General features: G+C 34.4%; 1 protein-coding gene across 2 annotated transcripts; it reads left to right on the top strand.

The window, feature by feature from the left end:
* Positions 1-461: 461 nt before the first annotated feature.
* Positions 462-15,985, top strand: LOC119582496 (kelch-like protein diablo). Of its 2 annotated transcripts, none has more exons than XM_037930785.1 (14): positions 462-519; positions 1,731-1,908; positions 2,068-2,190; positions 2,351-2,485; positions 2,684-2,850; positions 3,324-3,495; positions 3,605-3,802; positions 3,929-4,041; positions 5,666-5,820; positions 6,212-6,432; positions 6,533-6,638; positions 10,172-10,276; positions 10,714-10,874; positions 11,436-15,985. In XM_037930785.1, the coding sequence occupies exons 2-14, from the start codon at positions 1,786-1,788 to the stop codon at positions 11,667-11,669; spliced, it is 2,013 nt and encodes a 670-aa protein (XP_037786713.1). In that variant the 5' UTR covers positions 462-519; positions 1,731-1,785; the 3' UTR covers positions 11,670-15,985. The 2 variants fall into 2 exon arrangements, with proteins under 2 accessions (XP_037786713.1, XP_037786714.1); XM_037930786.1 differs by having other exon boundaries at positions 471-526; positions 1,730-1,908.
* The last annotated feature ends 1,254 nt before the right edge of the window (positions 15,986-17,239 follow it).

Here is a 17,239-nt window from a genome sequence, read left to right as displayed (position 1 = left end):
TTGTATACATGCTGAAAGGGCATATATGTCATATATGCTTGCAATTAGTATGCCATATCAGGAGCGAGACTTTATATGTCTGTAATTTACGTTAAATAAATTAATATCTAAAAATATATATGTCACAAGTCAAAATACAAGATAACTGTAATTATTTTCCGACTCTTTTTTAGCATGAATTTATGCCTATGTACTCGTATTCATAATGTTAATTATATCTGTATGTATATAGAGATATATGTATATGTGAGTGCTTGTAGGATGTACAAAGTATTCTGTATGTATAACTAATGATACTTCTCAATCAATATCTGGAATAAAAATCAATACCTCATTGTTGTTTATTTTACGTAATTTCTTCTTCGTTTTTGCATTGTATCCATCATAAGTAACCAAGTATATGAAACATCCTATAATTATCTCCATTTATACAGTGTTGACATTTCACATAAATATTTATCACAGCGGTCCCTCTAGTATTGTTGTGGTCAGCTGGTGGCAACAAGGCAGGAATTGAAGGTTAATTAATAATCTTGCGTTTATTAACCGTTTCTCTTAAAGACGTTCATTTATTTTCTTATTTTATGTTCATTTTCTTAGGTTTACAGCAAAATGAGTGTCTTCAAATACATATTATGGAGAGATAAGCCAAGATACCTAATCGATTAGTTGTGGAGAATTACGATTCCTATTAAAGTTTGTGAACTCACGCCTGGTTTTATATTGATGGAAGAAAATAGTGTTTGTTTGTAATTGCCTTTCCATGCAGAGTTAATGATAAATGTTGAGAAGTATTAACATTATATAGCTGAGCTACTTTTCAATATCACGTTTCATGTCTTGGATTAAATGTCAGATTCGGTTTCACGTCGATTTCCAGGATGATCTAGAATGAATCATCTTTTTCTTTACAGAGTGGCTGGTAGTTATTTGTCTGTTTTGTGCATATTTGCGTTGAATATACATTGATGCATTGTATGTCTTTGTGTAGATGAAGTAATATATTAGTATCAACTATTTGAAATGTATGGTTACTTATTCTATGAGGTGTGCAGAGATAGAAATATTCTGCATAATATGCATTTATATGTATTATAGATTTGACAGATTTGAGTAATCAGACTGTGTATTTTGCAAGTGCAACATTATCAAGGATGATGTCTGATAGTATGTATAATTTGTTTGGGAAAAGGAAAGATTTTGAACATTATTTATGATATGTTTTACTTACATTGTTGGAGTGAAATGACTCAGACAGTTGAGAACTGAATAACATTGACACGGTTAATATCTGCTGATTATGTTTATTATGACTTTGGAAGATATCAATCTTGCAATGTCATGTTTTGTCTGAAGGAATTTAATATCCCATTTTCTAGATATTAGTAATCCATAGGACATGCTTCATTTATCTGTTATTGGTAACTTTATGTATCTTAGGTCTAAACTGTATCAATATATACTCATTTTCAGTATTTTTTATTGCCACCAAGAATAAAGGGCTCTTTACACATGATTTTCCATAGGAGTAAAAACGAATTTAAAACTGAGGTCTCAGACCGTGAAACAACATGAAACCTTTTCTTCAGGATTAAAAAGGCAATATAAAACTGAGGTATCACCTAGTGAAAAAATATGAAAGGTACAACTAAGCTATATAGACCAGTGCCTTGTATCTAGTTAAACTGACCATTTACCATATATACTATTTGAGTGTTACTTCCTTCCAGAGGAAGGATGGAGGATAAGAAATTCTTGAGGAATTGGTAGCCCTTTCTTGGAAGAATGTCTCGCAAAGAGACGCCAACTACAGCTGGCCATAGGGCAGGGCCAGAAGGGGGGTCAGAGTCACAGGTGTCCTCACCAAGTGAAGACTGCAAGTTTGTCAATGCTGCCCACCCAGAAGCTGTGAGTAGGAAAATTATATAAAAAATTATGATAAGCAGTAGTTAATTTACATATTTGAAATCTTAAATATTACAGATTGAATTAGTTATTTATAAGCACAGAGTGAAAGGAATTCTCGAAGTTAAAGCAGTAAATTCTGAGTACTATGTATTAATGCAGGTGCTTGGTGGATTAAATGACTTGCGGAAAAAAGGACACTTCTGTGACGTGACCTTATGTGTAGATGGGCAGACATTCCCTGTACACAGATCAGTGTTGGCATCATTCAGTCCCTACTTTAGAGTAAGTGCTAAGTGCTGTTTAATCACATTGACACACAGTAGCTAGTTGGACATATCTTATTCCAGTATTACAGATTGATACATTGATGCAGTATGTTTGGTTATCAAGTTGTTTTGTTTCATTCTAAGTAAACATTAACAGTGATTTGAATTACTTCCAGGCTATGTTTTTGAGCAGCTTAGCAGAGTCTCAATCAGAGCACGTAACCTTAAGTGGAGTAGATGCGAATATGGTCTCCCTACTATTAGACTATGCATATACTTCTGCAATAACAATCACAGAGAGCAATGTTCAGGTAATTAAGTTTTCTTGTTTCCTTGTTCATACTTGATAGTATTATGTTCTTGAGATATATCTCCTAAATTTTCTGAAACTTGAAACTATTCCCTGCTATATACAATATACAGTATTGGTATTTTAAGCAACTGTGATTTATGTCATTAAAACAGGAAATGAACATCTAAATCTCTATTTATTTTTTCCATAATTCAAGGCCCTCCTAAGTGCATCAAACCTATTGGAAGTATCTGCTGTGAGAGAGGCATGCTGCCGATTCCTGGAACGTCATATTGACGTATCAAATTGTGTTGGAATCCATTGCTTTGCCGAAGCACATGCCTGTCATGAGCTCACCAAGAAAGCCAAAGCCTATACATTAAGGTAATGAAGGCACCTTATGTTATAAATCATTAAGGATATTTTTTATTGCTGTAATTTTAGAAACAATTATTGCTTCATATCATCATCATCTTTATCATTATTATTGATAGTATTGTTCTTATTATTGTTATTATCACTACTGCACTGTCACTTTTTTCTATTATTGCTACTCTATTTAACATAAAAAGCTAGGGAATCCTTGTATTTTCATAAGGATTATACCAAAAGTTCCTGACAAATCATAATGCATATTAACTGGTTAACTGATGGCTAGAACTTGTTAGTAAATTCATTGTTTCTGTATATTATTATTTCCATTAGTTGTAGTAGTAGTGGTGGTGTGTTATTATTATCATTTTCTTTTCATATTGATATAATAATTCTGGTGATCATTGTATAATTTTATTCTCTCTTTATTTCTTGATTAATAATTTGAATTGACTTTGAGGTTATTGGTTTTTCTTTCTCTTCAGAAATTTCACAAATGTGGTCGTGGGAGAAGAATGGTTGAATCTCCCTGTCGAAAAAGTTGTAGAGATCATTTCTGCAGACGAGTTGGAAGTGGAAAGGGAAGAGCATGTGTTTGGAGCTGCCACAGCTTGGCTTCACCATTCCTACCAAGCAAGAGCACCTACTTTCCATAAGGTAATTGTCTGTGTGGGAGATATTGATGATTGTATTTTATTTTGGGGCTTTGTGATATATATACACACATACACAGGTAGACATATGATTATGTTCTTTCTCTTTGCAGGTCTTGGAGAATGTGAGACTAGCCCTTGTTAGTCCTTATTTTTTAGTGGATGTTGTGGAAGGAGAAATGGCCGTGAGGTCCTCGCCGGAGTGCCGTGTGATAGTGGAGGAGGCGAGGCTCTACCATCTCCTTCCCGACAGACGCCACCAGCTGACATCCCCGAGAACGAGACATCGAAGGAACACGAACACAACGACTGTAAGGATAATCTTTCATGGACCAAATCCATTTTATTCAGGGATCAGTTTGTTGAAAATGTGACTAAGGATTTTGAAAGTTTGACATGAGTGCTGTTAATGTGAGTTTGTTTGTATTTGTTGGCAGGTAATTGTGGCAGTGGGCGGTGAGGATAACAAACTAGTGTTGCGATCAGTTGAATGTTACGACCCACATGCTCACTGCTGGAGGAGTCTCTCTTGTCTGCCGTTTGCCGTGAGGTGTGCTCATGGTATCATTTTATAACTGCATATGTTTTATGGTGATTTGTATGTCTGGTTTTGTCCAGACAGGATTAAAGGAAATTTTGCTAACAGTATCTGTCAGTGATACCATTGATGGTATTGCGGTCTAGCTATTATTTGATCCTCTTAGTCTATTTTAATTGGCTTTTTTTATGGGAAAGCAGTATAACTTTTGATTGACCCTCTAAGCTTATTTAATTGCCTGTCTTTTGAGCATTATGGTTATTATGTATAAGCTGATTTCCTCTTTAGTCTTTTTTTCTGGAATGATTTAGGCTGAGCTTCATCCATCTCTTATTATTGAAGCATTTCAGGTTCATATAGTATTTGTGTTTTCAGATTCATTAAATTTATGTCCAGTGTGATTTTAGTTTATTAGTGTTATTTACACATAGATGGCTTTACAAGCGCTTAGTCACCAAGGAGTCAATTACTAGTCCTACCAATTTCATCTGTTTAGTATTGATATTTAGCTATTGCATGAGGATCATAATCCATGCAATAGGGTTACTTGAGTGACTCTTCTCTGTGGCTTGTAGGCCCAGCCGACATGAACACTCATGCTGAATCAAGACTCTATGTCTCCCCTTTGCAATGTTGTAAGCTCTTTTTCTATATAAGCGATTTTGCTTTTTTACCATTTTCCAAGTCTATAATTGTCATGTGTCTTGCTGTATTGTTGAGCTGACTCTTTCAAGGTAGTCTACAACTCTGGGCAATAACAATATCTAAGTAACATTGTGTTATTTGTGACATTTTTAATATCTTCTTATTAGCAGGATCCTGAGCATGGAAATAGTGTCCTCCCTAGAGCTGGCACTCTTCCGAACATGGCTCATGGATAGCAAATTCCACCCTCGTTTATGGAGAGAAACAATGCAAGAACCCCTTCCTAAGGGCCCCCTGAGGCTTATCCTCTTCCAAGAGCTTTGTGCACTCATGAGGAGTCATTCCAAACATCCTGGCCTTCAGCCTAATTTTTCATGACAACACATTCCTGTCACCTCAGCCCTTAGCCAAATTTTTCCATGATTACATGTCCCGATCATCCAGCCCTCGTCAAATGTTTTCATGACGTGAAGGTCACATCACTGGGATCCAGTGAGTTAATAGCATTAAAAAAATAAAACATTTTCCAGAAAATTCAAGGACTCTAAAAGTCAGGTGAAGTCACATAGGACATACTAATTGGTGGCTGAGCACTTGTGGAGCAATCTGTGTGCAAACAAAATATACAAAACAAAACCACAGTGGACATTGCATGTACCCAGTGCTAAGTGGTTAACACTTGGTAATAATGGCAATGATAATGATTATAATATTTATGAAAATAAGAGAGCCTAAAGTATACAAGAAAAAATAATGTTGGGTCATTTCAGAATAGGAATTAAAATGTTCATTAGCTGATGTTGCTTTAGATTATTAAGGTTTGATATTTAGTTGAGAGGCAGCTTTTTATATTTTGTTTTATGATGATGGTTATGCATATATGTAAGTGCACACATATGAAAAATCAAGATGATATTCTGAATTTCATAGCTATATTTATATGTAGAAGGCAATTTAAAAAGGGAGATTAATGCTTAGGTTTACCTTTCAGTAAACATGGACTAGTTGTTTCTGGAGAAAATGTTCTGTATTTAGCGGGTGGCGAATTTCCTGATGGCACTGTCACAAGGTGTATGTGGCGGTATGATCCTGTGTTGGATGAGTGGCACGATCTAGCTCCTATGTCAATGCCAAGATCTGAATTAGGTAAGGATTGTTATGGTTGTAATTTGACATAGATTGAAATATTATGTTTTTGCAGATACCGTGAACTGGTTAAATGTATATTTTTTTACGTCTCCATTCTCAAAACCTTGTCTGCAACATATTTATGGCTTCTTTTGAATAGGCTCTTCTCTTATATCAATCAGCTTTTTAGTTTTTAGTTAATTCATGATTATGTGTGTTGATTAAAGAACTGAATCCAGTTGCAGCATCAAGAAAGGGGTAGATCTCTAAAGTCAGGCAAAGTACTGTTAATGGAATCTGCCTTGAAGACACCTTTACAAATTTATCCATATTCTTTATATATAATAGTTTTTAAATAATTGTTGCCTCACTATTGTCAGGCCTGAATGTTTTATTCTATGCCCTACAGGAGCCGCCTCTCTCGATGGATATATTTATGCTGTAGGTGGATGGGATGGGTCCAGCAGATTGGACTCTGTGGAACGTTATGATCCACGTACAAACTCGTGGAAGGAGGTTGCTCCAATGAAGTTGTCCCTCACATCACCTGCTGTGGCCGCCTGCCAAGGAAAGCTGTATGTTTGCGGAGGGGCCATCTTAGAGGATGGAGATGGCATTGACATGGCTCAAGTAGGCATTTTGTTTAATTCCTTCATATTTTGATAAGTAAATTTTATATTCATCAGATTCCCATTTAAGCAGTGTCTAATCTGAATTCCTTAATTTCAAGGTATATGACCCTCACACAGACACATGGGAGCAACTTCCTTCAATGATCATTCCACGCAGTGGTTCAGCAGCAGCAGTTCTTCATGGACTCATTTATATTGTTGTAGGTTCAGTTTTATGATAATTTTTTATTATTGTTGTTTATATATTATAATGTATTTCTTGATTATCATTTGAATTGACTTTGAGGTTTTGTTTTTCTTTATCTTCAAAGTTTCCATGTAGTCTGGAGATAATGGTTGAATCTCCTGTCGAAAAATATTGTAGAGATCATTTCTGCAGACGAGTTGTAAGTTGAATGGAGAGCATGTGTTTGGAGCTGCGCACAGCTTGGTTCACCATTCCTCCAAGCACGGAGCACCTCTTCCTAGGTCATTGTCTGTTGTGTTGAGATTTGATGATTGTTTTTATTTTGGGGCTTTGTGATATATATACACCATACACAGGTAGCATATTATTATTTTCTTTCTCTTGCAGGTCTTGGAGAATGTTATACTATAGCCTTGTTAGTCCTTTTTTTTAGTGGTGTTGTGGGAAGAGAAATGGCCGTGAGGTCCTCGCCGTAAGTCCCGTTTATAGTGGAGGAGGGTGCTATGCTCTACCATCTCCTTCCCTACCACTCCCCCAGCTGCCATCCCGAGAACGAGACATCGAAGGACACGAACACAACGACTGTAAGGATATCTTTATGGACCAAATATACCATTTTATTCAGGGATCAGTTTTGTTTTTGAAAATGTACTAAGGATTTTTTTGAAAGTTTGGAATGAGTGCTTTAATGTGAATTTTGTTTGTATTTGTTGGCAGGTATTGTGCAGTGGGGGGCTGTGCTGATAACAACTATTGTTGGCGATCAGTTGAATGTTACGACCCACCTGCTCACTGCTGAGGAGTCTCTCTTGTCTGCCGTTTGCCTGAGGTGTGCTCATAGTATCATTTTTATATACTGCATATGTTTTATGGTGATTTGTATGTCTGTTTGGTCAGACAGGATTAAAGGAAATTTTGCTAACATTATCTGTCAGTTGATACCATTTGATGGTATTGCGGTCTAGCTATTAATTTGATCCTCTTAGTCTATTTTTAATTGGCTTTTTTTATTGGCCGCAGTATACTACTTTTGATTCCCTCTAAGCTTATTAATTGCCGGTCTTTTGAGCCTGTATGGTTATTATTATAAGCTGATTTCCTCTTAGTCTTTTTTTCTGAGCATGATTTAGGCTGACGTCTCCATCTCTTTATTCATTGAGCATTTCAGGTTCATATAGTATTGGGTGTTTTTCAGATTCTTAAATTTATGTCCAGTTTGATTTTATTTTTATTAGTTGTTATTTACAACTAGATTGGCTTTACAACCTTAGGTCCCCCACAAGGAGTCAATTACTAGTACCTACCATTTCATCTGTTTTTTTATATTGATATTTAGCTATTGCATGGAGGATCAATCCATGCATAGGGTTACTTGAGGACTCTTCTCTGTGGCTTGTAGGCCCGCCACTTACCACTCATGCTGAAATCCATAATCTATGTCTCCCCTTGTGCAATGTTTCAGCCCCTTTTTCTATATACGGCTATTTTGCTGTTTTACCATTTTTCCAAGTCGATATTGCATGTGTCATGCTGTATGGTTGAGCTGACTCTTTCAGAAGGTAGTCTACAACTCTGGCACTAACATATTAAGTAAACATTGTGTTATTTGTGACATTTTAATATCTTCTTATTATCATATCCTGAGCATGGAAATAGTGTCCTCCCTAGAGCTTTGGCACTCTTCCGAACATAATGGCTCATAGATAGCAAAAATTCCCCTCGTTATGGAAGAAAAACAATGCAAGAGCCCCTTCTAAGGGCCCCATGAGGCTTATCCTCTTCCAGAGCTTTGTGCACTCATGAGGATTCATTCCAACCTCCTGGCCTTCAGCCTAATTTTTCATGACAACACATTCCTGTCACCTCAGCCCTTAGCCAAATTGTTCCATGATTAATGTCCCGATCATCCAGCCCCGTCAAATTTTTCATGAACGTAATGGTCACCATTCTGGGATCCAGTGAGTTAGTAGCATTAAAAAAATAAACATTTTCCCAGAAAATTCAAGGACTCTAAAGTCGTGACGTCACATAGGACATACTATTGATGGCTGGCACTTGGGATCACTCTTTGTGCAACAAATATACAAAACAAACCACAGTGAACATTGCAATGTACCCAGTGCTAGTGGTTAACACTTTGGTATAATGGCACTGATAATGAGTATACTAATTTTATGAAAATAAGACACTAAGTATACAATAAAAAATAATGTTGGTCATTTCAGAATAGGAATTAAAATAGTTCATTAGCTAATTTGCTTTTAGATTATAAGGTTTGTATTATTGAGAGGCAGCTTTTATTTTTGTTTTATGATGAGGTTATGCATATATGTAATGCACACATATGAAAATCAAGATGATATTCTGATTTCAGAGCTATATTTATATGTAGAAGGCAATTTAAAAGGGAGATTAATGCTTAGGTTTCCCTTTCAGTAAACTGGACTAGTTGTTTTCTGGAGAAAAGTTCTGTAAGTTAGCGGTGGCGCGATTCCTGATGGCACTGGTACAAGGTGTATGTGTCGGTATGATCCTGTGTTGGATGGTTGGCAACAACTAGCTCCTAGGTCAAGCCAAGTCTGAATTAGGTAAGGATTTGTTTGGTTGTACATTTGCATAGATTGACATGTTATGTTTTTGCAGCTTACCAGTAGAACTGGTTAAATGTATATATTTTTTTACCGTCTCCATTCTCAAAACTTGTCCTGCACAACATATTATGGCTTTCTTTTAAGAGGCTCTTCTCTTATATCATCAGCTTTTTAGTTTTTATTTATTTCATGATTATTGTGTTGATAAAGAACTGAATCCAGTTGCATCACAAGAAAGGGTTAATCCTCTTAAATTCAGTCAAAGTACTGTAATGGTAATCAAATCTGCCTTGCAGACACAATTTACAAATTTTAATCCAGCTTCTTTAGTTATAATGTTTTTAATAATTGTTGCCTCACTATTTGTCACGGGCCTGAATGTTTTATTCTATCCCTACGGAGCCGCCTCTCTCGATGGGATGTATTTATGCTGTAGGTGTATGGGATGGGTCCAGCAAGATTGACTCTGTGGAACGTATGATCCCCGTACCAAACTCGTGAGAGGTTGCTCCAATAAGTTTCGCTCACATCACTGCTGTGGCCGCCTGCCAAGAAAGCTGTAATGTTTGCTGAGGGGGCCATCTTAGAGTATGGCGATGGCATTGACATGGCTCAGTGGATTTTGTTTAATCCTTCATATTTTGATATTAAATTTTTATTCATCAGATTCCATTTAAGCAGTGTCTAATCTGAATTCCTTAATTTCAAGGTATACTGACCTCCCACAGACACCTGGAGCAACTTCCTTCAATGTCCTATCCCCGCCTTGGTTCAGCAGCAGCATTCTTCATTGAATCTTTATCTTTGGTAGGTTCAAGTTTTTATGATAATTATTTGTCTTTTTATTAATATTAATAATGATTGTTAATAATATACTGATAATAATGATAATCATGGTCAATATTAGTAGTAGTAGTAGTAGTAATAGTATCATCCATTCACATTTTTCCTTACAGGAGGATGGCATGCTTCAACAGAAAATACAAATAAAGTAGAGAGGTTTGATCCAAGAACCAGTACATGGCAGACTGTGGCTGGCATGTGTGAGCGCCGCTATAGACCAGGTGTATATTCTGTATTTATGCCACATAGCATATCCAGAAAAACATATACTCACTTATAAATCAGCTTATTGTTATATTTACCACTGGTATTCATATGGAATATAAAAATATAATTATTAATGTGTTTGTTAAGATAATCACCATATTTTTGGCACCATTTGATGCTTTTATACTTTTGGGAAGAATGTATCCTTCAGATCCATCACATAATTTCCATAAATTCATATGTGATTATGAATTATCCATTATTCTCAATTTATATCATATATGGTATATTCTTTTTATGTTTAGAACCTCATGCATGGACTGGCTTACCTGCTAGCTTCATTGACTCGATTTCTTTTGTAAATTACTTCAGAGTGATTTTCTCATCTGTACTCTAGTGGATAGTACTCATTGCTTGAAGTGTAATATACATTTTATTTGTGTATGTGCAGGTGTAGCAGTGGTTGACAGTAAGATCTACATACTTGGAGGAGAGGATGGTTGGGAGCACTTCCATGACACCATTGAATCTTACAGCCCCACAGAAGATAAATGGACCCCTATCGGTGAAATGCTGACAGGCAGATCATGGCTTTCCTGCGCACCACTCAGGGTTTGTTTAACTAAACAGTCAAAGGGGAAGATAGTTAAGACAAAACGCTGACATGCAGAACACTCAAACATGGACAAATACAGATTTGGTTTGATGCAGAAATGATGATGAAATGCCAAAGTAATATTTTGTTTGTCCTCATCCTCATGAGGTTCATTGTAATGTTTATGTTTAGACAAAATAGAAGAAGAAGAAATCTGGGAAGATAGCACATTCCAGATCAGACCAGTGAATTCCCAGACACAGAACATCATATGTCTGATGCTACATACTTCTTATACGTCTAATAGTAATAGTATTCAGTTTTGTGAATTATGTTCAAGATTTTCCTATTCTTTTTTCATATAGATAGTTTCTAAAAGTTTTATTGATAAACTTCTTCAAGATTTACAAATTAAGTTGCCTTAAAAATTTTATTTAAAGAATGGTTTCAAATTCTAATTTTGATGTACACCATGCATGCCTCCATTGCATATGCTTCACACAATCACTCTGCTTTTTTTAAAATAGAAGGTAAATGTATGTATATATACTTAAAGAACTTTATAACTATATTTTCAGATCAAAAAGGACGATTTTAGGCGACTTGGCGACACCCCTGTCTTGACATCCACGAGCCTCCACCAATCAGGCACGACAAACACTTTGGAAGTAGATGGAGCAACCTCCAACTCTTTCGATCCTGTAGATTATTACAATAAGGATGTGTTTGTTCTTTCTGAAGATAGTTATTTTAGATCTAAGAGCATGATGTGTGAAGGGACTTTACTGCATTGTCAGGTTGACAAAGAGTAAAAAATAATAGTGAATGAATATTGGAAAACATGCAGGATGCAGAACTTTTAGTATGTTTATGAGGTATAGAAAAAGAGAAAGATCATTGCAGAAAAATGATAATGTGTTCCACACACACAACTCACATGCTCTTCTCATTGGTGGAGGCTCAAGAACTCGGCATTGGTGTGGAAGGGGGTGACCCAAAGGGCAAGATGGATGCTTTTTCTCATTCTGGAATATAAGTTCATCCTGTTTTGTTCTTTTCCTTAATATATTCTTGTCGTTTCATATACTTTCTTTTCTTTAGTATATTCTTATCCTTTCATATACTTTCTTTTCTTATCTATTTCCTTTTCTAATTCAGTTCATGTGTGTATTTATTATCATTATTATTATTTTACAAGACATATTGCACATTATACATCCCTGTCTTGAGTGTTTATTATTGTTGGTTCTATTCTTATGAAAATGGAATAAAAAAAACCTGATCCTGTGTTTCTTTCAGTTCATTATATTTGATATGTGATGTGTGTTGTGTCTTGTGTATTTATTTATTCATATTAATTGTATTCAGAGAAGGACTAATTTTCTTTTACCTTTTATAATGTTTCTCCTTTTCTTTTATTCTCTCTCTCTTTCCTCTGCCTGCTCACAAATTATTTTGCAATTAAGGAAAATAGAGAGAGAGAGAGAAATAGTGCAAATTGTTCCTCTCTTTTGTATTCTTACAAGCTTTATTTAGACTTCTTAAGCATTATTGTTTCATTGCTTGGGTATTCATTTGAAGCGATAAAAAGAACTTTGAGATGCTAGTGAATGATTGTGTAGATAAGTTATATATACATACATATATAATTGTTAAAAAGAGATTTCAAATCAAACTGCCATAACCTATACAAAACTCAATATAGAGCCTTGAATGATGAGTTTTGTAGTTGTAGTTGTATGCCTTTGATGAAAATGATGCAAGTGATCCTCTAGCAATATATATAACAGAAAGTATTAAAGTGAAAAAGTATTAATGTCACGTACATTTCAGTGTCCCTTTGCGCTTCATGTATGACAGAGTCATGGAAGTGGCTTTTATAAAGATCTGTTTAAAAAAAATATATATATATTTTAAAAAATAGGAAAAAAAAAAATGAAGGTTGCCATAACTTTTAGATAATGCAATAAGCTAGTAGTGTAGGAAAATGGGAAAATGAAGATATTCTGCATTGGAAGCAAATGCAAGAAAACAGCTTGCAGCTCTGAAACATTTTCAATATAAATGTTTGTTTCTTTTACAGTTGCCACCACATTTGTCTTATGTAAAATTGTTCACAGTCACGATTGAGTTTCTTCAAATATCACATTAAATTTAAATTTTTTATTTCAAGTGTCAGGTGTGATGCATGAAGAATCAATGTTTTTTTTTCTTAAATATCAGTCACAAATGCAGCTGTTTTAAGGTATTGAGACCTGAATATAAAAGATTGTTTTATTTAAAGCAAAAGATGTCTCATCTCCCAGTTAGGACCTGTATTTAGTAGCTTAGCATTAGGTATAATCATGTAGGTAACTGAGGTTGTGATATGACATGACATAAAATGGGTAATATACAGTATGCTATAATATGAGTAATACCATATCAGTCTTAATGTCACATCCTCTGTTAGAGCAGTTTCATTAGTAAGTGTGTTGTTAGTAAATGTCTCAAATTATTCTTTGGAAGGGTGTGACAGATTAGTCACAATGTTTGATAATCCAGTGCTTTTGAAGACATCTTTTCTCACAAACTTTGTCACAAATTATTTCTAGTTTCTTTCATGTTATTTGGTTGGACCAATACATATTTTTTTGTTACTGTACTTTTATAGGCTTATGCCAAGGAAAAGATTTTTTCCCCACCTTTTAGGAGATAATGCCATCATGTTCCTCTTTTCATTTAATATCACTTGAAAGTTTTTTTCTTTTCTTAGAATTTCTTTTTATTTGTTTGAATAGCATAATGTACAACTGTTCATCTTGTTCTGCTCAGTGTTTCCAATATAAAGTTCAGATCTTTACCAACTCTTGCTTGAAACTATTTCATAGTTGATCATAGATCACTTGATATCCTAGCTCTCACTGTTTCTCCTACTTACATACAAGCCCTCACTATAATGCTACTTGCCTTGTATGATTCAATAAAAACCAATCAATAACTGTACTTTGGTTGGAGTTTGAAGTGTAGTGTGATCCCTAGAGAAAAGAATTACTAGGTCAGTCTATTTTAGGTGTACCCATCAGAAGTACAGTATAATAGGTCTTTAGTATCTGTTAACTTATGGTTAGTGCTGTATAGTAATAACTTTTGTGATGTTTGCTTGTCTTTACTGACATGACTAATTAAGTCTTTTTTAGCAAAGAGCAGAGGTTAGTGTACTGTCAGTTTATCTTTAGTAAATGTTCATTTTCTTAGAAGCATTGAGTAGAATTATGTGTGTTCTATGGCAATCAAGTGTGTTCTATGACAGGTTGCTTAAAAGGAGTATATGAATGTAATGTGGTGATGTTCTGCTTAGCGTCCATGATATATCCATTGAAATGAGATATATGACTTGAACACCATACTATATAGTTGTTATGGGATTCTGTATTCTCTAATTAGCACTTGTTTGGATGTATTTCATGGAAATGAACTTAATCAGAGGGTGTGCTACAAGAGATACACAATGTTCAAAGTTAAACACTAGATGCCACAGACATATAAGTTATTGGAAATTTCAAGAATGGACGTTATGCAGTGCTTGGTTGATCATTGTAGCTTTTACCCCTAGTCTTGAAGAATTTTTGCTCCAGTGGCTCATGTAATATTGTTTTTGACCATATAATATCTGTGATATGTAGTTATACTCAGTTTACTTTTCTGTTGTTTTTCACCATTGCACTAAAGAGAACTTGGTTGACTTTCTGAGATTTGTATTTTTAGTTATCACAGATGAGGCTTCATTAGCACATACCTAACACATAGTACTTGTGTGTTTCAGGCCTCATGCAATTTGTAATTGCACACATGGCAGCTTATGTGAATCCTACTCTTGTTTTGAAGTTATTGGCTATATTTATCTTCATTTACCATAGATATCTTTTATGTTAGTTTTATCTGACTTATTTTAAAGTATACAGATTTACATTATTTTTATGCTGTTCAGATTGTCATATATTTGCCATCACCAAAAAGGACATGAAATATTTGACAGTGGTTGTAGAATTCCGAGCATCCGTTGTCATTTATTGTACCATGTGACGTCCATTAACCCACACTGTAGGTCTACATATCTCAGTAAGTAAATGAAAATACTAGGATTACTTTTTATATATTTGATATCTGTATTAGGATACTTTAAGGATGTAGGCTTGAGTAATTTCTATGAAAAACTGGGAAGCAATTTTCACCAGATGTTGTAAGCTAGACTATACAATTCATGTGAAAACTGAAACATTTGGCAACTTATTTTATTCATGCTTTATGAGTGATTCTGCCTGTCTGCGTGCATATTGTGTGCCTGTGTATGCATGTGCATGTCTGCATCTGTATGCACATGCAGGTGTGCATGCACGTGTGTGTATGCGCATTGCGGGTGTGTGCGTGTGCATGTACATGTACACAAGTGCATAGTGTGCATTTGTTTTGGGCATTAACTCATATGTGTCCCTCAACAAGGAAGATCATCAGCAATGCCAATAGTTTCATAATAATTCTACTACAAAATGAAGCTTTATTCCATACTTTACATGCTCCTGTCTAGTCTCTGGTATTAGCCTCACAGTAATATAACTGGGTAATCTTGGTATATCATGTGTTCATAACAGCAGTGTTACAAAAGATTATACAATATGTGTATTTTATGACATGTTTTCTATATTATTACATATACTTTAAAAATATATGTTCAGCCTTAACAGGGTAATTAACCTTGCATTTTGATATCCTTGTCAACTCATGATTCTGTCCAGATTGAGAAAACTACATGATGTCATTCAAAGTAAGAGCAGTCTGTACATGAACTATATATATTATTTTAAGTTAAAAAAAAGTATACCATGGAACACTATTGGTTATTTGATATTTTGATAAATTTTCAGACAACCTACAGAAATTGGATTCAGCAGAGTAAATGGAATTTTCCCATCCCTTATACCAACTATACCCTTATTCACAATTATACTGATCATAAGTCTTGCTATTGTAAGAATTCTTTGTTGGTGAAGTCGAAGGCCAGACATCAGAAAAGCGGTGGTCACGGAAACTATTCTATTTTGTTCCTATTTGACTTTGACAAATATTTGAATAAAGTGAGATAAAATCATTTTGTTTTATTCTTGACTGCCAGTTGTAGAAGGGTAGTTTGGAATTTGCATGCTTAAATATGTGGAATGAATAACTTATAATAGGTAAATTAATAGTACTCTATTTTGTCATACTTATCAATGTAAATGAAAAAAACTTATAATCAATGTAAAGTCAAAGAAAAATATGGTTATCTTCCATAGTAGAAATATTTTGTCTGACTGTTATTTAGATTTATGGAATAGCAAAACTTTTTTTTTTACTAATCTGTCAAAGAGGATTTTGCATTCAGTTATCATTTTGTCCATTTGTGAATTAAAAAAAAAAAAAAAAAAAAAAATCAAATTAAATAACTTGTGTTCTCATATCTTCCCTGAATTATAAATATTTAGGCATCAAAATACTAAATATTAAAAGGCATTTCTGCAAAACAAATTTTTTCCACATGTAATAAGAAGAATTAATGGAAATTTATTATTTTATTTTCTTATTTTATACACTAAATATTATCAACTGACCTTTTTATAGATGCTATTATGTTTCAATTATATATAATAATCATGGATGTTGAAGATACAAAAATGCATAAAGCTTCATGTTATAATTATTTCATTAACAAACAATTTATTAACAAGTAACAAAACATTTGCAAGCTATGCTCAATACAGTCGTACCAACAGCGCTCGCAGTTGCTGTCATTCCGAGAAAAACCTGTTGAGAATCTGCCTAAACATAGAGCCAACCTTTTTTTTTTTTTTTTTTTTTTTTACATCGTAATCTCACATTTCAAATTCCATAAACATAGCAAGATATGTTTTATAATCAAGAAAGGAAGCACATTTCAATTCCAGAGAAATTGTGCTTAAACAACCACTGTAAACAAGGAATACATAACAGTATATACAAAATTCAGGTCATTCACAATAATCAACAAACAAAGAACTGTAATGTAGATTCTATTAGGATAATAATATGTATCCTATAAGACAACACTTACAACACATTAGTAACTGGCAACTGTATCATCTGTACCTGAGATTCTATGGATAAAAAAAAAAAAAATGTTTGAAAAAATAAATCTTCAAATCTAATTTCTAATTTCTACTAATTTTTCCCCAATAACCCAGTTGTAACAGTGTGAGTGGGTTGCAATTCTTAATTCCTTCTCTAATAACAAAAAAGAAACATTACTTCCAAAATCAAAATGTCACTCATTCTTACAACCTGAAAATCTGTGAGGTTTCCCCCCCCCCCCCCACTCCCGAAAAAAAAA

Source organism: Penaeus monodon, chromosome 16 (assembly GCF_015228065.2).
Source record: "Penaeus monodon isolate SGIC_2016 chromosome 16, NSTDA_Pmon_1, whole genome shotgun sequence".
NCBI classification, from domain to species: Eukaryota; Metazoa; Arthropoda; class Malacostraca; order Decapoda; family Penaeidae; genus Penaeus; species Penaeus monodon.
The sequence above is the reverse complement of the archived record's forward strand: the minus strand, read 5'-3'. Positions and strand labels throughout refer to the sequence as shown.